The sequence below is a fragment of the Branchiostoma lanceolatum genome, chromosome 1, assembly GCF_035083965.1.
Source record: "Branchiostoma lanceolatum isolate klBraLanc5 chromosome 1, klBraLanc5.hap2, whole genome shotgun sequence".
Taxonomy (NCBI): Eukaryota; Metazoa; Chordata; class Leptocardii; order Amphioxiformes; family Branchiostomatidae; genus Branchiostoma; species Branchiostoma lanceolatum.
In genome coordinates this window covers 20926226-20950089 of record NC_089722.1, presented here as the reverse complement: position 1 = coordinate 20950089, position 23864 = coordinate 20926226, and the positions used below count along the sequence as shown (strand labels likewise).

Sequence of the window (23864 nt, the reverse complement as noted above, 5' to 3'; positions counted from 1 at the left end):
TTTAAAACATCAGTTCTTTATAGTATTTATACATAATAGAATGATTAGACGTTCTCATCTTTGTCGAATACATGGATATAAAAGTTTTAAATATTGTCCCCTCCCCCCAAACTGCTTTTTGTGATTTAATATCAGGCTAAAGGTGAACGTCCTGGTGGACACGCAGGCGTACAGCCACGACCACCTCCGCGTATCAGCCCCAGATTGTGTAACAAGAAATCTACATTTTCTTGAAGAAACTGGACAGCAGGTAAGGCACGACACTGCTATTCTATTCCTCTATAATACTTTCTTATACTGGTGCCTCATATCTATGTCTTGAATGATATTTTCGCACCGTTTTAACATTTACATAACGCCCCTAGCTGACCAAGCAGATGTCCAAGCAGATGCAAAATTATGCAAAATTATGTGTGAGCTTGGGCTCTTTCTCGTACGTTTCTGTTTTCACTTTTATTCGGTGACCACGAAACGTATGACTACACTATAAGATGACCAATGAAAAACCTTTTCCCCCAAACTAGTTTTGAAAACCATACCCCACTATTACTAACAAATTATGGGCCAAAACTATCATCTTTGGATTTCCTTCCTTTACTGAGGACGTTTCATAACTTCATTTCTGACATCATGATTTTGTATCCGGCCGTTATATTTATTAAACCAGATTTTGCCAGAACGTCAAAATTTGACATTTAGATGAGTCACAAACTACTTCTTTTGGGGAGTCAAACGAGTACATTTTGAGGTCCTTGACCCCCATCTAAATGTCCATGCAACACATGGCATAGTTTACACAATAGGTGAGTCATTGGCCGGTATAGGGAACACGTAAGCCATACAGTATAAAGGGGGTGGCGCAAGGAAACTTCAAGACAGTTTAAAACTTGAGAACCTATCTGTACCAGTCTGATATGAACTGCAGCAACTTTACGCTTCTGAAGGGGGCCATATCTTGTCTCAATGTGAGTAGGGTAACACGTTACTGTAAATGCATTTAAGTTTGTGTGGTTTTTATTTCACGTTTTGGAGAAAATGGAGTGTTTGCGGTGATTTTAAGTTTGCGCATGAAACAATAGTAGCGCTACTGTCATAGGTGGGCAAAAAGTTTCACGGTGGTTTTAAGTTAACGCTGAAAGTTCACCACGAAAATCGTGAACTTAAAACCACCGCAAACATTTCTGCATTTAATATTAGTGTTGCTTGATATCAAGTTTTTGCAAGCTGCTAATGTAAGTTGTTAGCGATTACCTTTGCCAAGATGTTATATGCTTGATATCGTTCTGGTAGTCATCTTGTTTGGACGAGTCCACCGACGCTGAACTGATCGTCTGGCAGGATGAAAAGGAGCTGATGATGATGAGTCATCTTGTTATACTGATTCTATTCAACAGCTGTCATAACTAATGAGTAATGTGGATGAACATTTGGGCCTCCTTGTAAAATCCCCCTTGGATATTGGAACCTCCACTCAACTCATCACATGTGCCACCAGTTTTATAACTTCCTTATATAGGCATTGTTACCGAGAGTTCGGAATTCAGTCAATGTGTTTTTTAGTTTTTCTGATAATGGAAAATTATTCTTTATCATACTTTAGACACTGATGCCTGCGAATGATTGATACTTTAGCTAATTTACGTATTCTCATGTGTAAATCGTACAAGTGCAAGCAAGTCCTACATGTACGTAACTCTGTCAACATTGTGTACCAGATGTTGACCTTAGACCACACCTTTCGATTTCGTCACATCGATCCGAATATACCATATATGGTCATGTTGGTGAAAAGTCCAGTCTAGGGGTTGCCAAAGGTTAACCTAATTTTTTTTCAAGTCTGTCTTCAGTCTATTTTTAGACGCCATTGATGTTGAAATCCAAACATTATAACTGTGTTGGGATTTTGTATTTCCTAGCATTTCCTAGCAGTGTTCAGAGACTAACTCTAAAACTGTTAACATACAGTAGTTTACCCTCTCTAGCCTCCTTCGCAGACTTCTTGAAGCGGATTCATGCAGCGCGGACGTGCCAGAGTTTGCGTTTGTGGGCATTCACTAAAAAGCTGGTTCGCAGTTGGAGAGGCAATCCTCCCTCAGCGTCCGCGACATAACTCCCTCTGTGACGAAAGTCCCTAAGTCGGCATTAGAGAACCTTGGCCCGTGTAAAAAATTGTTTATCAGCGCTCCCCCCAAAACTTAAACGCCATCACTTCAAAAAGTCTGCGAAGGAAGCTAACCCTCTGGCCTCTGAGTATGAGAAGGATTTACATGGCACAAACATGAACATCATTCTTTTGGGAAATCGTTGTTGAATTCAGAGGCAAGACGATTAATTTGACAACCAGTATTCACATTGAAGGCTACCCCTCCATCTTCTTCAATGAAACTGTGCTCTTGAATACTTTCACTAGCCACTCTACCACCCCCCACTCCCCTGCATATTCGTGCATGCAAGTTTACTTGTAACCCCCGCACCACAGTGAACAACAGACGATAAACCGATGAGTGAGCTTGTGAGTGAGGATATGATTGCTACCAAATCAAGGTTAAGAGGCCTTAAAGATACCCTTGGACCAGCATGTTTTCCTTGAGAAAAGACACTCATTGACGTGTAAGATTATTGTCTTATATTGTAAAAGGAGGTAACTAAACTCTATGGTATATGTTCTGTTACAGTCATATCTAACAACTTGTAGGTGACCATTTGGTACCATAGTCACTCACTAGCAACTGTTTTGTTATATGGATCAAATTCTGTGGGCAGGGGTTCCATCCCAGGGTTGGCCCCAGCTCGGACATGTTGGAAGGGATTGCATTTGTCATTTGGGAAATTTGTCAAATGCAAGTAGATAAATAAAAAGCCGGCAGCCCCATGCTCAAGTCAAACCTCTACTAGTACTAGTACAGGAAAAAGAACACTAAAACAGCTTATCAGCAAGAGAAGGGGTGATCTTGCATGTATCATGCTTCGACCAAATTCGACCAGAAAGACAAGGAAAATGTGAATTCTACTGAAGTTGTTGTGTTATTTTCAAAGAACGGCAATTATATATCTATATTTTTCAATAGACAGGTTCATATACTTTTCTTTGATGGTACAATAACAATGTTTAATTTCTTTCTTGAAGATTTGTTCACAGGTTACCAGTACCTTATGTAAGGCAAAGCTGCTATTCTTGGTGGGATTCAGTGTACATTCTGTGTTTGAATGTCTAACTAGGTCGCTCCTTCATTGATATTCATCCTTTTTCCTGGCTTGTCAATCAAGCTTGCCTGGCATAGAGTGACAGTGATCAAGTACTCTGATAACCACAGGCAAACCCAACATGTTTAGCAAAAGTCCGGGAGATCTGTTGCAGTTTGTGGTTGCAATCTACTTTTTTTCAGTGCAATTTTTGCCCTTTGGACATGAATGACATTCAATAGGCCAAGGTCAAGGACAGATGTGAGTTGGCAGTCTTCCAGGCTCTGTACACTACAAGGTTACACTAGCCTCCTAGTTTGTCAAGGTCATATTTTCATTTTAACCTTTGGATTATCGGGCAATATCATAGGACTTCAGCCTCTTTGGACGAAATGGTGTGACAAAGACCTTGAGCTTATTTGTGATATAGAAGTTTAAACTATGAAGATGTTGACTTACTGTATTGCTAATAATATAGATATGTTTGTTCATGTGGCTAACTTAAAATGAGTGTAATAGAGATGTTAGATGTCCCTTAAAGTCACATGTACCTACATGAGTTTGATATCATTATGGTAATAATAACACTAACATTGGTAATACCGTAACAGTCAACAGCACAAAAACTATTCTGAATCAAAATTGAACTGTCATTTACAACACAAAACTAATCAAAATGGGGTAAAAATCCTGCCATCCAACTTTGGACTGTGAGACCTAACCCCACAATTACTAAGCCATGATAGTCGAGGAAATTTGCGCCAATTCTGTGAGAAAGAGATTAGATTTTGATGACTGGAATTTGGAGTTTATCCATTTTATCGTCTGGTGTCCTTGAAAGCAGCCTGTCCTGGTGGTATGTTTGTTTTTGCGGCTGTTTCGGTCCAAAAGTTTCAAGAGATCTTGTCCTACAGTTTGAGAAGTCTAGGCTGTTGTCGGGTTTTGGTTCATTTTCAGGTATGAGGTGTGTGATATTATGTAATATGTTACTTTGTATGTTCTGTGATACTTGACTTTCTGTGTATGATGCATATATTTGTTGGCACAGAAATACATGTATCTTGAGTTCAGTTTAAACTTAGATCAGGTTATTTTGTTCTGTTGCACATGTCCTGTGTATTCCTATGGTAAGAAGAGAAATAGATTGAGTGCACAGACAGCAGCCACAAAAATTCTGAAATTGTACACCTTGAAACCAAATGATAGGTATTGTCTTTTGGTTTTGCAACATTTCTGTTCAGATAAAAAATACATGATTGTGTAGATATAAAACGTATTCAAATACATGACTGTATATAATGCATTTATGTATTTGTTTACTGTAGTGTCGATTACACATATATATAGAGAGAATTTTTAAAACTTATTATCGATGACCCCACTTCTGTATGAACTCGGCTTTGTCAGAAAGCAGGCATATACATTTTTATCTTCGCCGAGTACTATAGTACTCGGGGTAGATTATGTTTTCGGTTGAGCCAGCTGTTTGGTGGGTCTGTATGTATGTCAAGAGCATAACTCAAGGAACCTTTGATGAATCTTTATAATTTTTGTAGGTGTGTAGTGGTCGTGCAAAGGAAGGTCAAGTTCAAAAATGGTTTACCTTGCGTTTTTCAACAGTACTGCAGCAGACTTTTAATTTTTGTGCGTTTGTATGTAGGCGAAAAAAGTGACGGAAACGTTGATGGATCTTCATGATTTTTTGCAGGTGTGTAGATGTTGTGGAAACAGAGATCAAGTTCAAAAATGGTTCTCCTGGCATTTTCCGTCGGTACTGCAGCGGGCTTTGTGTGGATGTGTAATTCTTGTGGACAACATAACTCAAGAAGCTGTTGATGGATCTGTATGATAATGAGTGGATGGGTAGGGTTTACGGAAAGGAAGGTCAAGTTCGATAATGGGCCTTCTAGCGAGTACCTAAGGTACTGCAGTGGAGCTTCAAAATTTAGTAGCATATTTTCTGAAAGTGCTATGGTCATGATATTTGTATGGTAGATAGTTCACGCCACAAGAAGTAAGTTCTGTAAGTTTGGGCCCCCTAGCGGCTTGTTTAGAACTGCAGTGAGTGTTTTTGTTTTGACCTTCGGACATGAATAACTTTAGAAGGGGTCGACAGATCGTCGTGAAGTTTGGTATGTAGAGAGCTCAGATGGTGCTTTACACAATCGATGTATAATTATAGAAAACATGAGCTAATCTGCATAATTAGTAAGGATAGTTTGTAAATCCAAGTACATTTCACAATGGGCCGTGTGACAGTGTTTTGCCGCTAACAGGTCAACAGAGGGCCTTGCCTAGAAGTATAAATAAACGAACTGGGCACATAAATAAACAGTTGGGACAGTCTCACTACACTCCAAGCAGATGTGTGGGTCCGGTTGGTTTTTAACGTGTTCAGTTTAGCCATTTGTGTCCAACACATGGTTGGAGACATAACGGAAAGGGGACAAAATAGAAAGCCTGACAAAAGCACCTAAAAACATGTCAAAAACCAGCACTCCTCTGCTAAGAGGGTACACTGCACCAAAACTGCACCACTGCTAGGAATTACCTAGCACCGTATGAACAAGTCACATGTATGTTTTGCAAAATGTGTATGATATGGAGTAAAGATTTATTTTATTCATATATGCTGACTGTACCATCTAATCATTCAATATTTTTGATGACCAGTTGTAACATATATCAGAACACTATACACATATACTAGTCCTGTACCACCAAATGATTTTTATCCCTATCTAGACTGGCCTCATTCTCCCCAAATCGTAACTTTCAAACGGTATGGTGTATGATCAAATTTGATGGGGGTGATAAGCATGTAAATATTAATCACTCTCCTTAATAAGCCTTGATTATTTGGCGAAGATAATGTGTTCGTGGAACTCTAGTTGTACTATGAATTATATAGCCAAAGGTATGAAATAGGCTTTGATTTGAATTGAATTTGAATAATTGTGCTGATAAAATCTTGATATGTTCTGTTTCAGAAGGCTATCATGACAGACATGGACCTCGACGAGACTCAGTCCGTGCCGTTGCCCGCGGCAGCTGAAGAAGAGCCGTTCCTGGGCATGACGGACATTTTCCTGGTGTGCATGATCCTGGGCCTGACCATCTACTGGTGGTTCTTCAGGGACAGGAAGGCAGCCACGCCTCAACAACTTGTCAAGCCACTCACAGTTGTGTAAGTACATTCGTACACTTTCAGGGTCGGGGCCACCAGATGAACTTTCCAATGCAACATTTTGTTACGCCATGCAAAAACATTCACTTCAAAACACATTTATCTACTGAGTAGGGAAAATTAAATAATTTACAGTACTCTCAATCCTGGGACAGGACATCTTGGTTGAGGCTTCATGTACTGCCGTCTGTTGGAAACTGTATAAAACGGGTCCCAGGTATGAGAAGGTGCTTCGAGGATGTTAAATGGGAAGGGCTAGGAACCCCTCCCTGTAAAAATATACTCTGCTACTGAAACAGCGAGAAAACTTGCCCGACCTATGTGCATCAGGCACAGCACTACTAGTACAAGGTTCTGAATGAACAAGGCTTCATCTGCCCAATTTTTGGACAGCCGTTCTATCCATGAGGGGCAAACTTGAAGAAAGTCACAATCTTCCCATCCAACCTCTGCTTGGCAACTACACTTGTGGACATACCAGGAGGTAGTGGGGAGGGTGTTATTGAATGTTCACACGGAAAGTTATAGAAAAAAGGATGCAAGATGGTTGAAAAGAAATGGCAGATAGTAAAAGGAAGAAAAAAGATAGTTGACCTGAGAAAAATTTAGGTCAACATTTTCACACAAACATCCTGGTTTATCCCTCAGTGCAAAGATACTATCAAGATATTACATGTATTTCACATTGAAGTAAGGCATCTGCGGCATGACTGATGCCTATACTGATCCAAAATTCCTCATGAAATATCAAGAACCTCAAACTATTGGTCGGCCATTTTGATTCCATTTTATTTTTTAAATTTAATTTGTAGATAACAGGACCACTCAAATTTCAGTTGTCAGTAGTTGGTATATTCAGCGCATTCTTTGTAATGGTCTGAATTTAACATAATTCTAATACGTAGCTGCTACCCTCCCAAATGTAGTGTGGAGCGTTGTCGCAGGCCCCCATTTATACAGATTTCAGGCAGATCTTGCAGTGTTCCAAAGTATTGACACAATGATGATGATTTTATTCCGTAAGAAGCTCGCGGATTATGTTACAACATAATCCGAATTCCGTTCTTATTACAAAAAGGGTTTCAACATACAATCTTGATACAATTCCCATAATCACAATACCATTACATTTCGATGCAACAGAGGCCAAGAAACAGTTTCTGTCCAGTAGGCCATTGACCTGTGGTCGCCAACTCCAACCTCCAGGTTGCTTGCATGTCTGGGGTCATGTCACACTGTAAATTCATTTATATTTGCAGGGACTTACCGTAATTTCTGCGGTAGAAGGGGAATGGAGGTTTTCGCCATGTTTGAAGTTTGCGGTTGAAACAATTCTGTAGCAATTCATTGGAAGCACATACACATGTACTAGCATGTCATAAAACCACAAAGACTCCAGTGAAATGTCCGTTTATGGGACCACAGTGCCACAATACAGCACCTATGGTTCCTCCTGATTCATTGAGCATTTCAAAGTCAAGGTCAGGCCAAGGTTGAGACTGCTGTTTTCGTACTTCGACAGTTTGAGAACATACATACATTGTATAATTATATATTTTGAATCCCTCTTTTTTTACTTGCCCAACACCTTTTGTTGGTTTCACAAGACCCGTTGAAGAAAAATGAGTTAGGTGATTGATGAATATCACTGGACTTGATTGATTGATTGATTGATTACTTACTATTCTTAAAAGCCATGAAATGAAGTGGGACATACATTAAGAGAGGGTAAAAATACTAATGTTTTTGATGCTAGAGAAACAAGAACATTTTCCGGTTGTTATTTTCAGGCCACTGTCAACCGCAAGCAGAGATCCAAGCTTTATCAACCGCATGAAGAAAACGGTTAGTGATGGCTTTCTTTTGCCAGTACTTTTCTCTATTGGTAAAACATTTGTTTACCCAGTTTTTAGATTCGGTAATTTTAATCGCTTTTACTCAAGCACAACTCAACTCAACACATCACAATTCATAGAAAACAAAACAAAACAAAAAATTATATTGATACTAGTTGTCCTAAACAAAATCAACATCAAAGAAATATGCATGTATTCCCATACATGTGTATGTTTTATAATCCATGAACAGTTTTATCAGGTTGGTAAATCAATGGATACCAAAGTTTTTCGTACACAACCAAAGACTTAATACTTAAAGCTAACGTTTTGGTCTGACAGACTGTCACCAAAATGTCGACTAGGTATTATTAGTATCCCTCTCGTTGTGTACAAAGAACTTTGTATCCATGTATACAATTATATAGGTGATATTTTGTGGTGCACATTTTTCGTCAGGCTCTTTTGTTTACAAATAAAGATGTGTTTGTTTTTGCAGAAGAAGAGTGTAGCAGTGTTTTACGGCTCACAGACTGGCACTGCTGAGGAGTTTGCCGGCAGACTGGCGCGGGACTGTATACGCTACGGGATAAAGGGCTTTCCTGTGGACCCCGAGGAGTGTGAAATGGTATGCATTTTGTTTGTACATGTTGGTATGTCCCTGTAGCTCAACTGGTAGCAGCCTCACAGTTGAGCTCCTGGTTCCAATTAGTTGGTAACTCGTAGACCCTGGTTGGTTCACTCCTGGGTCAGGGCATCTTGGTTGGGGCTGCAGCTGTCTTTTGTAAGGGACATAAAATGGGGGTGCCAAGTTGAGGAGGTGCCTTGAGTCGTTAAAAGGGGAAGGGCTAGCAACCACTCCCTGTAAAACTGTACCCTGCTAGTGAAACAGCAAGGAAACTTGCTGACCAATGTGCCACTAGGCATTACAAGGTGAACAGTCAACAACTTGGTTATTGCAAAATTAGTCAAACTCAATCTACAGTCAGTAAATTTCAGTTTACATCCTTGTTTACATGTTCCCTTCCACAGGAGGAGCTGACCAGGATGGGCGAGGTAGAAAACTCCTTTGCTCTCTTCTGTCTGGCGACATACGGTGAGGGTGACCCGACAGACAACGCACAGGAGTTCTTTGATTGGCTACAGGAAGACCATGATCTCAGCGGGCTCAGATATGCTGTAAGTCCATCACTATTGTTGTGTTTTTCATCATCATCATCATCATTATCATTATTGTTCCTCTTTACATGTACAAAGTTCATCATCCAGATGTGTTTTTAAAATCAAGAAAATACATGTGATTTTGATAGATTTAAGGGCATGTCTGGATTTTAATTAAGATACACATATTCTAGTTATGACTTTTCTCTTTCTGACTACATGTATGTGCCATTCAATATAAAAAAAACACTGCTAAAATTTGGAATATTTCACTCCGTTTTGACTGCTTTAGTCTAAATTTCAAGATTTCCAATCCCAAAAGTGTGTCAACATTTGAAACTTCTGTGTAAGATCCCTCAAATTTCTTTCTGTTCTTCAGTCAAAATGCAAATGCAAATTATGGCATGGCTGTATGTTGTTAAACCTCCTCCCTGCTGCCTAACTCATGTGTTAATACAAATGTACATTGGTTTCTAGGTGTTTGGATTGGGAAACAAGACATACGAACACTTCAACGCCATGGGAATTTTTGTGGACAAAAGGCTGGAAGAGCTGGGTGCTGTCAGACTCTGTAAAGCTGGCATGGGGGACGATGATGCAAAGTTAGTCTTTTTTTTTATGTACATCTTTAGGGACATTAGCAACATACCTATTAGATATCATGTTTTTGGTCTACATGTTATCTCTAAGCCCCTGTCACACATTCATGGCCTTTCACGACTTTGCTCCTGGCCAATCCCCAACTAAGGTCGGCGCTGGGTTGGGAGTAGCCTGGAATCCATCCTATTTGTCATCTGGTTGTATCCAAGCAGAACATGACTTTGATTTGTCAAAATTCATAGTCGGCAAGTGCAGACGATGTTTATAGAGTTGTAGGCAACTTCACCAACCAACTCCCAACCGCAGATGATCTTACTCACAACTAACTCCTAACCATTGTCTAGAGAAGGTTGGGAGGCTCTGTGTGACAAGGGCTTAACAATAGTGTTTAGAAGCTCTCATGATTATGTTGAAGTAAGTTAAGATGATAAGCCAAGTACTAAATATAAACCAGAAATCCTCATAATTTATTATGCAGTGAGTAAGTGAGAGTTCTTATTACTTTGAGTGATTTCTTATGTTTGAATATGTTTTACCCTTTTATAACGTAAACTAAACCTATGTCTATTAAAGTATTCCGCACATGAATCTATCGACTTGACTTTTTGTATGAGCATGTTAAAGGGGAAGGGCTAGCAACCCCCCTCTGTAAAAATATGCCCTGCGACAGAAACAGCAAGGAAACTTGCTGACCTACATTTGTATGTGCCACTAGACATCACTAGATGAACAACAACAATAATAGTGTATTTTTCTCCACAGTATTGAGGAGGACTTTGTGACCTGGCGAGAGACCTTGTGGCCGGCGGTGTGTGAACACTTCGGCATCGAATCAGTGGGAGAAGAGGGAGTGTAAGTCTTGTCTTGCCTTGATAACCATTTGCCTTGACTAAGATTTCCAGTTTCAAAAATTATGAATTCACTTATTTTCGCGGGAATTTAATTTTGCTGTAAGAGGGGAAATGAGGTTTATGTGATGTTTTAAGTTGGCAGTGAAACAATACTGTAGCAGAAAAAAAAAATTCCCTGTGTCATGAAAAATGCAAAGATGAGACCGTGAATACATATATATTTCAAGATTTACAGAAAGCCCATGTGTGTAAAGAGATCACTAAAAATGGATCCAAGCTGGGAAGATTATTTAGAAATCTCAGTTTAATGGTCAAGCTAATTGCTGCATTCTTTCGATTGTCCTAAGAAAGACCATAGTTACTGATTTATCCAAGAAAATAAGATGATTAGTGATTGTAGCAGGTATTTATTATGGTGAAAATATGTTATTTTGTACCGCACACGGAAAATCCCTTTGGACCAATAAGATATGTTAAGCCGCTAGTAGTATGATCCACCAATCTAAAAAAACTCAAGGTCAACAATTGTGTTTACCAAGGACATTGTATTGAAGTCCAATTGATTTGCCAAGAGGTCCTTAGATTGTTATTGAAATCAGGAAGCCTATGTGACATTTGCATGGCAAAGCTGCCCACAGGGTGTCCATGTATTTGTGGACGGTAACCTAGCAACAGCTTTCCATGTGTACATCCTTGTCCAATGAGATTTTCTTTCAGACTGAATGCATTCATCAAACTAAAGGATTCTCGGTAAACACAACTCTATTTGTGGTAACTGAAGAATGGTACATTAATTAACCTTCTCCCTGCTGCCTTAACCCCATAACCAACCCAGATTTGGTGCCAAATGGCTATCTTAGCATGCTAAAGGTTAACAGCTGACTATTGATGTCTTGTGAGACACAGGACCACTCAAAGTGGAGTCAAAGTTTTGTCCGTGATTTGTTTTGAACTTCTAACTTTAGGGGTAAATTTGATAGGACAAGGAGCAAGGAGGGACAACAGTGTCATCCTGTTAATGTTTACAAGAAAGAGTAGGGAAAATAGACAGGGAAGCAGCTGAAGATGGGTGCAAAGATTGTAATTCTGAGTGTTGGAGCTGTTTTACTGTCTGTGGTGTGCAAACTACAGGATTCTTGGTAAACAACTCTATTTTTGGTAACTGAAGAATGAGACATTTGCGACTGGCTACTGCCGTCACTTAGATACAGAAAAACTCGAAGTCCTGTCAAAATTGGGTGTGATTGAACTTTTTAACTTCAGAGATGAATTTGATAGGATCTGGGACAGGAAGCAAGTAGGGACAACAGCATCCTGTGAATGTTTGGACATCGATGTATGAGTAGAATGAAAAGAAGCTGAAAATCCTAGAGATGGGAGTTAGGATTGTAACTCTGAGTGTAACAGTGTTTTTCCTGTCTGTGGTGTGCAGGATGAGACAGTACACACTGGAGACACACGAGGACATCAACCAGAATGAGATCTTCACGGGAGAACCCACCAGGCTGAAGTCACTCACAGAGCAGAAACCGTGAGTCGATCTTAACACTTGTACAGTCAAACCTGTATTAGCGGTCACCTTTGCATAGCGGCCACCTGCCCATAGTGGTCACTTTTTGTCGGTCCCTTGGATTTTTCCCATTGACATAAGCATTAAGAATTAGGCTATAGCGGCCACCTGTCCAACGCGGTCGCGGCCAGACGATTTTCAGTCCCGCGAGTACAGTAACACTGTCGGTAAGGGTCACGGCGCGCTGGTAGAAGCCGCATCGCCACCGCACGCCGGGTTCAAAATCTTCATTTTTTCACGCAGTTATCAAATTTATGTGGACTCAACAGGATAGGATGATAATAAAGAAATCCAGAATTTTTTATCTTTGTTAGAAAATCCATGGTTTGACGCGAAGTCAGTATAATTTTCTTCACATGGCTTGCGTTTGTACATCGTAGCAAAATTGACCATTTCTGTGCATTTCGAGTCGACAAATATTACGGCAGCTTTTTGGAAAATACAACTCGCACATGTAGCTGATGAGGTAAGTTCGGGAAATGTTTGAATGCCGGCCCAATATCCGTTTTCCCCGGTGCTCAAAGTCAAAACGTGTTTCGCGCAATTTTCAAAATGGCGCTGATAGTCAGCAGCAAAAAGGTCAACGGAAGACACCACTGTTTCGTAGGTATAATGCGCTAAATTTATTTTGCTGCAAAGTATCACTGAGGATAATTACTTTACCAAAAGCTTCAAAAGAAATACGAATAACATTAATATGATGTCAAATTTGGGCTATTGCAATTTTCTGAAAAGAAAAAAATCATCAAAAGAGCGACCTTCTTCTGAGTGCCCTATTAGCATAATGGTAGAAGCTGATAATGACATGCGGGAAGCGAAACAACAACAGACTAAGGAAAACTATCGCCACGATTTTATGTTTCAAAACGGTCGAAAACGAACAGTAAGTGGCAACTGAGCAACATGTATTTTGTTCTTAACTAACTAGGTGGCATTTTGCTGCAAAGGACTTTGTTTCATATGATTATAACTCGTTGGTGACGCCTGTGCCTGCAGCGAAGCTGTCGCGAAGGATCAAGAGTAGAGTATGGCGATGCTGGTCTGTACAGACATGAAGCCCGAGCAAGGAGTTGGCAGATACAATAATTCTTTTTTTCAAGCCCATAATAGAAGTAAAAGAACAACAATCGACTTTCTAAAATGTGACTTACCTTTGCAATGTTTACATGTGTACTGTACGGTGAATAAATGTATCTCAGTGGGTACTGAAAAAATGTGTCACTCGTGGTCAATTAATCGACATTTTCTCCATAGCGGCCACCTGTCCTTAGCGGCCAGTTTTGGCCAGTCCCTTGAGTGACCGCTATAGACAGGTTTGACTGTATTAGCAGGAAAGCACACCTCTGAAGTTACCAGTGGCATAGAAATTTAGCCTCCACAAGGCCTTCCTAAGCATAGTAAAATTAGGCACAAATTGGGTCAATAATTAGCCGGGAGAGTGAGCTGCAGTAAGTGTAACATTTTACTATGATGGTCAAACTCCCATGGCAAATTATTCTCCCTTTTGGCTAACTTTAACCATTTTTTTAGCCAGCACAGTTAGCCTGATGAAGACCTCTAGAAAAGAGCTGAACTGCATTCCAACACAACAAAAATCTTAGTCCTTTTGATCAGGTGCTGATGTCCATGATTCGGCACTTAAACCCTAGACCTTTCAAAATTCGAGGAGACTTCTTTTTTATTTTGAAACTTGGTTTAACTGTTTACAAATGTATTCTACTAAACAGTGCTATTGTGTTGACTGTGTGACATCACTAGGACTCCTAAACGATTTAAGTGATTGAAGGAAATTTATGTTCTTTAGAAAGCTTGACAGACAGCTATGGCATCTCAACTCTTTCTGCAAGATTCAACCTAAATAAGTGGTACCTTAATTGAGTCACAAATAACTTTGTCTTGACCGTCTTCTTGTCTAATGTTTACTCAAAGAAGTGATACCGCTCTTGCAGACCTTACGATGCCAAGAACCCGTACATGTCGTCTGTGAAGGTGAACCGAGAGCTGCACAAGGGAGGAGACCGGTCGTGTATGCACATCGAGTTTGACATCTCAGGATCCAGGATCAGGTAAGACAGCACTAGTTTGATACTTCTAAAAACTACAGTTTTTATGTACTTACAAATACATGTAAGTGCAGAAATGTTTGTGGTGGTTTTATGTTCGAGGTCTTCAAGGTGAACTCTTTACCACGAACTTAAAACTACTGCAAAATCTGCTCCATTGTGTGACTGTAGCGCTACTATTTTTCAAATGCGAACTCAAAACCACTGCAAACAAGTTCCATTTTCTGACTTTAATTGTCAGATGCCAAATGGCAGTTGCTTCAGACCCTTTGAGTCTCAGCCCCACCATTTGTTAGCTCCTTGCAATTCAGGCCCTGGATGCAAAGAGAGTAGTTAGCTCACCCAATTACCACTAAAAGAAATAGAAGGACAGAAACGTACGTGGGAGGTGGGAGCATAATCTCTTGTCTAGATTAGTGCATTCCAGTAGGCTTCCTGGTGTTTCATATCATTGAGATACTGTCAATTGCGGCTGGACTGTACAAGGAAGGAATGAGAATGTGCTACAGGTGTTTGCTGTACTGGAAGAAGAGTGACAATGTACTGTAGAATCATTTATTTTCCTGGGGACTTAATATTGCGGTAGAAGGGGAAAGGAAGTTTTCACAGTGTTTTCAAGTTTGCAGTTGTAAATTTTGGTTTCACAAAAGTGCATATGCACCTGGCATTTAGAGTCCTATAGAACACCTGTAACTGTACTGATTGAATGATTGACTTGTTGTAATGTGCAGGTACGAGGCAGGTGACCACGTGGCTGTGTTCCCAACCAACGACCCTGCCATGGTGGAAGAGATCGCTCACCTCCTCAAGGTCAACCTGGACGATGTCTTCACTCTCAACAACGTGGATGGTGAACCATTATATCATTCTTCTCATGAGAAGTACCGTAGTGTCATTAACATTAATCCGCCAGGTTACATAAATCCCCCACTTGGATAAACAATGGGCTTGAGAGATCTCTAGTGCAGCACCCCCCAGGTATGCACAGTTTAGATATACAATACAGGAGTGCGTTATACTGGGGAACGTTGGGTTGGAGATCTGTTTGGACGTATCTTTTCAGGGTGGCAGAATTATGTACCCTGGTGGAATTATGTTAGTAGGTGTTACAGTTTGAGAGCCTGGTAGAATTCTGAATTTTTATTTTTGTCACATAAAGAATAGAAGTACATGTAGAGCACAAGAGACAAGTCAAACTTCATAGATACAAGGGAAAGTGGTAAATATTCAACATAATATTCTTGTAGATAAGACACTTAACGACAGTGATTGACTGTGGTAGTAAAATTTATTGGCAATCTTGAAGTGACAGGCAGTGAAAGGCAGTGGAAGTTTATCATTATTGTCAGTACAAAGCATGAGACACAGATGATTGTTTCCAATTTTTATGTATTGGTTTGCTGTAACACGTGTGTACATCTTTTTGTTCAAAGGCCATGTTAATAAATACACAGAAAAAAAGAGATTATTTACTGTCATTTAAGCATTTGCTTTTAGAGTCATGATGTGTAAACAAAACTAAGAAGTCTGTTTTGATTTCATTTTCTTTTTAGATGAGGCAGCCAAGAAGCACCCCTTCCCGTGCCCGACGACGTACCATACCGCTCTCCTGCACTACGTGGACATCGCCCACCCACCGCGTACCAACGTCCTGCACGACATCATCGATTACGCCTCCGACCCCAAAGACAGGGAGTTCCTCACCAGGATCACCTCGTCGGCTGGAAAGGTAAAGCTCCTGTCACACATAGCCGACTTTGACTTTCCTGACACCTCCAGACCATGTCACGCATAGCCGACTTTGGCTTTCTGAACATCTTCAGACCATGTCACACATAGCCGACTTTGGCTTTCTGAACATCTTTAGACCATGTCACACATAGCCGACTTTGGCTTTCTGAACATCTTTAGACCATGTCACACATAGCTGACATTGGCTTTCTGAACATCTCAGTGAAGATAAAGTGAACTGCAGTAGCTGACCATAGTTTCATGACCTTCTGCAGACCATGTCACACTTAGCCAACTTTGGCTTTCTGAACATCTTCAGACCATGTCACACATAGCCGACCATAGTTTCATGACCTTCTCCAGACCATGTCACACATAGCCGACCTTGGCCCTCTGAACATTTCCAAACCATGTCACACATAGCCGACTTCGCCTCCAGACCTTCTCCGGACCATGGTTGGGAGTTAAGCCCCTGTAACACATAGCCGACCATGGTCTCCCGGCCTTCTCCAAACCATAGTTGGGAGTTGCTTGGTAAAGTTGACCACTGTCTTAAAAAGTCGTCTATACTGGCTAACCATTAATTTTGAGAAATCAAAGGAGAAAACTTGAGCTAGAATAGGATGGATTCTAGGCTACTCTCAGTCCCAGTGCCAACCTACAATAATTGGGAAGATTATTTGTTAGGAAAGAACCAACTGGCAAGGCTCAATGTGCAAACCTCAAGTACAGAACTAGTGTGTTCCACCATTTTGTAGTTTACCACTTCTTGAGGTTTCTATCCCTCATACATCTATCTACTCCTCTGCATCCCACAGAAAGAGTTTGCTGAGTGGGTGACGGACAGCCATCGCGACATCCTACAGATCCTGAAGGACCTGCCGTCCCTCAAGCCGCCCGTCGATCACCTGTGCGAGCTCATGCCACGCCTGCACGCCCGCTACTACTCCATCTCCTCCTCACCAAAGGTAAAAAAATTAGGGAATATCTTTTCATGGTAGTTCATATGTTGTCTGGAATGTCCCTGTAGCTCAACTGATAGCAGCCTCACAGTTGAGCTCCTGGTTCCAACTAGTTGATAACCGGGAGACCACAATTCAATCCTGTGGTGCAGACATCTCGTTTGGGGTTACACCTGTCTTTCGAAAGGGGATGTGAAATGTGTCCGTGTTTGAGGAGGTGCCTTGAGCATGTTAAAGGGAAGGTCTATCCGTAAAGATCTATCCTGCTACTGAAACAGCAAGGAAACATGCTGCCCTATGTGCCTCCAGGCAATACAAGGATTTGAACGAACAACCATAGTGCCCTCATCTCGGCAGCCTGGAGCCCTTTTTCGTTTTATATCAAGGAGCAGAAATTGAATTGTTTGCATCTTTTCCTAGGAGCATCCCGAGAGAATCCACATCACCGCCGTCCTGGTGGACTACCACAGTAAGATTGACCGCAGGATAAAGGGCGTGGCCACCAACTGGCTGGCCACCAAGATCCCCAACGGTCCAGATGGCCCGCGGGTCCCCATCTACGTCCGCAAGTCCCCGTTCCGCCTCCCATTCAAGACCACCACCCCCGTCATCATGATCGGCCCCGGGACCGGGCTGGCGCCCTTCCGCGGTTTCATCCAGGAGAGGTATCACGCCAAGATGGAAGGTGAGTCTTATTTTGTCACGTCTCAAACCATGTTTTGATGAGCCTTTGGAAAACCTTGTGAATCAGGATTAGGCCATAGCAAGTAAATCAAGTGGAGGCACCGGCCTGTTCTTGGGCTGGAATTCCCCTTTGCTGTACTTACATGTACTCCCTTGAAAGAAGTTGCAAGGAAAGCTTCTCAGAAACCAGTACACTAATGAGCACACGTGGAAAGACTTTCAGATTGAGTATTCAACCTTGTGCTTATCTTTGCTAGCTCTACACAGGTTCTTTTACGTGTTTGAGACGTAGCTCTGACCTTTAACACGGAGTCTTTAGCTTTATGTCCCATCCCAAAGGACATCTCTAACAAGTTAGAGTCGAGTAAGGAAATACATGTAGTTGTAAAGTGCCTTTGGGGCCTGCTAGGGATTCGAACCCAGAACCTTTGCATAACAATTTGTTACCTTTGTTGTCCAGGCAAACCAATTGGAGACACCGTCCTGTTCTCGGGCTGCCGGAAGAAGTCGGAAGACTACATCTACCAGGAGGAGCTGGAGGGGTACGAGGGCGATGGGACGCTGTCGCAGCTCAACATGGCGTTCTCTCGCGACCAGGCACAGAAGGTGTACGTACAGCACCTGATCAAACAGAAGTCGGAGACGGTCTGGAACCTGCTGAACGACGGGGCACATGTGTATGTGTGCGGGTAAGTGTCTGTTGCTATTTTTTTCTATTCATTTTGCTTTTGGACAGACAATGACGACATAGCACTGCACTCAAGTTTTTATAACTTATATGAACAGTGCCATGTACAGAGAACAATAACATATTTTTACACCAGGGAAGTTGTGTAAAGTGCCTTTTTCGGTGGTGTCAGGGGATTCGAACCCAAGACCGTTGTGTTCTGGGTCCAACACCCTACCGCTGCGCCACACGACCCCACATTTGTTTAGGGAGCGTTCTTCACAGGCCACTGTGCAGAAAAGTCCAGTTTTCTTGGGATAATGACTGGCACGGCAATAAAGGTAATCATTTCATCTGTGTAATAAAAGAAAAATAAAACGAATCTTGAAGAGAATACTTTTTCACAATCCCAGATGGTGCAAAACCAGCCAAAATGCATGTAGAATGCACTATCTGGATAATCACTAATACCAGGAAGTATTAACCAGAAATTGAAAAATTGCACCAACAATGAAAGCTACAGGCTTTTCAGGAAAAATAAACGATGTTACAAAGATATAGCAATAGCAGAAAATCTGGGGCCAAAACTAGAAACAAGAAAACCTATGATTCCCGTCTTATTTCACCAACTGTTTTGCCGTCCGGTCCAATTTAATTCCCAAAGCAAAACTTTTAAGTCCAAATCTACAACACAATACTTATATTCATAACAACACACTGTTCTGATCGACAAATGTTCCTCAGTGCCACTGACGAAAAGTAGTTGATGCTACTTGAAACGTCTGAATGGCCGTTTCCAAAATCATATCCAGTTGCTAGAGTTAAACTGCTACCCGGTATACCGAATTACCCCGACATGGCTACATTGTAATCCATATACTGTTAGCAATAATATTTTGTAGATAGAATTGTAGTACAGTCAAACCTGTCTATAGCAGTCACTCAAGGGACTGGCCAAAATCGACCGCTGTGGACAGGTGGCCGCTCTATAGAAACGGTTGATTGACCACGGGCAATAAGTGGCACATGTTTTCTGTACCCACTGAGAAACATTTATTCACATACAAGTACAGTGTACAGTCAAACTTGGTGTGCCGACCACTTCCACAAGACGACGATCGGCTCAAGATGACTGCTTTCGGTCGGTCCCGATTTTTCCACATGCAAGTCGATCCATCGATTCGCCCCCAATCCGGAGCACATGCGACCAAAATGTTACCGAAGACTGCCCGAAGACAACCGTGTCATTTTTAATTGTGCGGTGGCATCATTTATCAGCATAAAATTGCGGATTATCACGGTAAAATCAGCCTGTTTAACTGACTGTTTGGGTTGGATTCCCGTGACGGGAGAAATTACAAGATGGCGCCTGTGAGGTCATAGGGTCATTGGGATAGTCTACTGTAATGTAGGTGCAGCTACAATGTGTGGGGTATGATTTTACTCTACATTGAATAGTACAAAATGTAAACGTATTTCTTAAAATAAAGAGAACAGATATACAAAGAATAGGTGACTTTATAACCTTTTTTAGAGGATAAAAGGCGTCTGCATTTTTTTTTAAATAAACTGCTCGCCCATGCTACTACTAGTGGAGTAACCCAAGTAAACAAAGCGTCGGCAACATGTGCAGGCCTGCAGGACCGCGCACAAGAGGCTCTGTTTGTCTGCAAATTTCTGGCGTCTTAGTGGTTTTGGAAATTCAAAACCCACACCAGGAGCAAAATAAAACCATACACAACATTTTCATGGGTAACACTGCTATGAAAAAAGGATAATGACAATATTTTTCTACCGAGATTTGAAAGAAGGTGCCCGAATCTTGTGGCGACCAAGCGCCGTGACCGTTTCCAGACCCGTGGGACCGAAAACCGTGTGGCCGCGACCGCGTTAGACAGTGACCGCTATAGACGAATTCTTAATGCTTATGTCAATGGGAAAAATTCAAGGGACCGACAAAAAGTGACCACTATGGGCAGGTGGCCGCTATGCAAAGGTGACCGCTAATACAGGTTTGACTGTATTGTTGATTAAATACCATACATTGCACCATGTATGATTGTTGAGCAATAGTGACACACCGTTCTGTTGTCCACAGCGATGCTCGTCACATGGCGCACGACGTGGACATGGTGCTCCACGACATTGTGGAGGAGAGGGGGGGCATGACGCAGAGTCAGGCCAAGGACTTCATCAAGGGGCTCAGGAATAAGGGCAGATACGCCTGCGACGTCTGGAGCTAAAACAACAGGGCTGACACCTTTTTTTGGCGATGCCTCGGGGGAGAGGCATTTTTAAATATTGGATCATTTGAGTTGGTTTGTGCAGAAATTGGAGGACCACTACGTGTTTTTTAATGAAAACGTTCTTCCATTTCTTTGTTTGACTTACTTCAAGAACAAAACACCAAGGATCCAAGTTTCCAGTACCAAGGTAGAATAGACTTTTAAAGAGTATTCAAGGCCGTGCAATTCTTGTATTGGGTGGACAGGGAAGGATGGTGGTGTGTATGAGAAATTTGCAAAATTGTGCCAAGAAATCTGGCCAGAAAGATGGAGACTTATGAATTTAAATAGATTGCTAGCACAAGTGACCTAAACAAAACCAGACGCTGCCAACAGTCCTTGTCCTTCCCTTGTGAGTACACATCATGGGCTTCTTGAGTATTCATTGCTCAAGTAATAAAAGTAAGTAGGTTGGTCTATAAGCGTTTTTAGATAGCTGATATTACTCCAAGATTCATTGTTAGTTGACATAAGAGGCTTCTGTTCTTTCATGTCATTCATAGAATTACATACAGTAGAAAATCAATGATTTGCTTGAACTATTTTGATACATTTGACTACTTTAAGTTTAAAAACAGATAACACTGTCTATAGTCCTACCTTTTAGGTACTGTATTTAAAGACTGTGTTCCTTTTCTTTGCTGAAGCAAAGGCAAAGTTTTGTCTATGATTCATAGTCCAATTCTGTTTTTCAAAAGTGATTGTGAATTGTGCCTAGAATATAGATAAAGATTTTGTCGTTACCAGTAATGTGCAGTTAGGTATAATGCTTATTAAAATGATCGTCATAACCTCTTGTAACAATTATGATCCAGATGTAAATTAGCCTGGGTACCATTCCTCGTTCTTGTACGCTACAAGGGGAGTGAAACCAGACAAGGATTGTACCCAGGTAAGATGTAAATAAATGGGACTAAAATGAAATGTACTAGGGTTGGTAAGTGGTATATAACACTGGTTAGACATGTTTTTCGGTAGTCTGTATCTGTGTGTGCAATTTGTAATGTGAAAGGACTAAGGCTCATTTAATATATTAGATGTTAGAGGACGGATGAGATACATGTACTACTGGGTATGTAGTGATTATTAAAATGTCTTTTTTTGTGTGATCTTGATACAGTTGATAACAGCATACCTCATTTTTTTCAAACATTGTAAATATAATGATGTACCTTGTACCCAAACCTTTTCATAAATCTCAATAATGTACCATCCAGAGTCCTGTGTGTGCCACATATCAAGGACATTATAATGTCCTTGCACATATCATGCATATTACACCCCAATTTGCAACGGATAAAGACATTTATAAAATATTATATATATAACGTTACATACACATGATGTATTCTGCTGTTGAACCTGTTCACTCACTGTATAAATATGAGTTTGAATATATGAAGAACAATGCCAGTTTTGTAGATGACACACAGGAAAAACACTGGTGGTGTAAGACTCTACTACATGTACTGCCTGGTGTTAACAAGTTTTAACTGCACAAGTGTTAACGAGTTTAGCTGCTGTATATGCATGATGGCCAGGATTCTGTATGCGCCCTCTCTCTTGCTGGTGACTACCAGTGTTTGTATGGCCGGGGGTAGAATATAACTTCTTCTTCAGTGCTTTTGTGGTAAGACTCTTGTTGTGGTCTTGTGAAAAGCTAAGTTTGTGCCTCGGAACTTCAGTATGAGAGAGACGGTAATATAGATGCGAAGCAAAGCATTGTTGATAAGTGAAATGGTTTTAAGTTGCTTAACCTTCTCTCCACTGCAATGTATAGTCTTGTTCTTTTAGACATTTCAAATGCTATTACAAATTAAGCCAATGAATCGTTTCAATGCTTTTCAGCATGTTTTAAAAATTGCATGAAATAAACTTAATGCCACATTGCCACAAAGTATTTCATGAAATTTTGAATACACAAGAAACCATGAACTGTGTGTATAGCATAGACAGCTGTATTTACAAGTTGTGTACATTTCTGAAGTATTTGTTGTAAGGTACCATATTGTTTCATGTGCACCTCTTGCATGTTGATGACAAGCTGGAAATGAGAAGTCTGTTTCCTCTTACACCAATTTATCCATTTGTTACCGTGCTGCAACAAATAGGAAGTACATGATGCTGAGTCAATTATGTAGTTAGTTATACTAAAAGCCAGTTCACAGATTGAAGTGTGCATGTGCATTGTGGGTAATAGGTCAAAGTTGAATGCCCCTGAGACATGAACAAAACACCTGGACCTGTATCATGCACCAAGATCTGTTTGCAAGTTAGAGGCCTTCAACTTTGACATATTCTGTATCTGCATCCGTATATAGCTGGTATGGTTACCTTTCGGCGTAACACATCAGCTATATGCTGCTTATATTATCCACATACGCATCTCACTGTGCATGCTCAGTTCAATTCGTGAAGCAGCTTATTGTAAGTGTAGCTTGGAATGGACCAGCAGAGTTATAAAATGCATTCAGAGACAAAAGTGTTGAAAAAGAGATTCAGACATGAATTTCATCTCTCATCAACACATAATTGCTACGATGCCAACATTATCCATGGTCATGGAATTGCTTATACACTCAATCATAATTGTAAAACATTGACTTAATGTCGTTTTGTCTTGTGCTGTTATAGGACTTATATTTAGAATTTTAGGAAATCTTTTGTTTATTGTAATTATACAGATTGTTATGGACTGGTTAATAATCTAATATGGAATGGGTGCAACAACCATGTACAAATTTGGAACTTGTAAGTAGGTAGTTAAATGTCAGTTGATAATGATCTCAAATAAACTTAATTTTCTGTCTAAACATGTGACTAGACTACTTTACCAGGGATATCTATCACTGAAAGTCATAACACAGTACAATGAATGTATCATTGACTTGTGGGACTAGGGATATATAACGTATTATTAAACGTTGGTTATTCCACACAAAATAGGACAACCTTAAACCATGAGGAATGGACAGGACTGCGAGATTAACTCCTTTTTATGCAGCTAAATTGTATGCAGAAAAGACCCGTGAAATATCATTCTGGTGAACGTTTAGATCAGAGTTCCCCAAAAGAGCAACGATTT

General features: G+C 40.7%; 1 protein-coding gene across 3 annotated transcripts; it reads left to right on the top strand.

Moving 5' to 3' along the window:
• Positions 1-143: 143 nt before the first annotated feature.
• Positions 144-23592, top strand: LOC136440797 (NADPH--cytochrome P450 reductase-like). 3 transcript variants are annotated; one of them, XM_066436926.1, is made up of 15 exons: positions 144-250; positions 6174-6370; positions 8161-8215; positions 8705-8833; positions 9238-9384; positions 9844-9968; positions 10729-10818; positions 12250-12348; positions 14337-14453; positions 15182-15300; positions 16004-16179; positions 17000-17149; positions 17564-17828; positions 18288-18516; positions 20593-23592. In XM_066436926.1, exons 2-15 carry the CDS (start codon positions 6183-6185, stop codon positions 20735-20737), a joined length of 2034 nt encoding a protein of 677 aa, XP_066293023.1. In that variant the 5' UTR covers positions 144-250; positions 6174-6182; the 3' UTR covers positions 20738-23592. The 3 variants fall into 3 exon arrangements, with proteins under 3 accessions (XP_066293023.1, XP_066293030.1, XP_066293014.1); XM_066436933.1 differs by having other exon boundaries at positions 144-255; XM_066436917.1 differs by lacking the exon at positions 144-250 and adding an exon at positions 837-965.
• Positions 23593-23864: the final 272 nt, after the last annotated feature.

Coding starts and splice junctions, on each gene's coding strand:
- LOC136440797 (XM_066436917.1), top strand. CDS start 915: ATGAACTGCAGCAACTTTACGCTTCTGAAGGGGGCCATATCTTGTCTC. Junction 15,301..16,003: donor CACTCTCAACAACGTGGATG/GTGAACCATTAT, acceptor TTTTCTTTTTAG/ATGAGGCAGCCAAGAAGCAC. Junction 16,180..16,999: donor TCACCTCGTCGGCTGGAAAG/GTAAAGCTCCTG, acceptor TGCATCCCACAG/AAAGAGTTTGCTGAGTGGGT.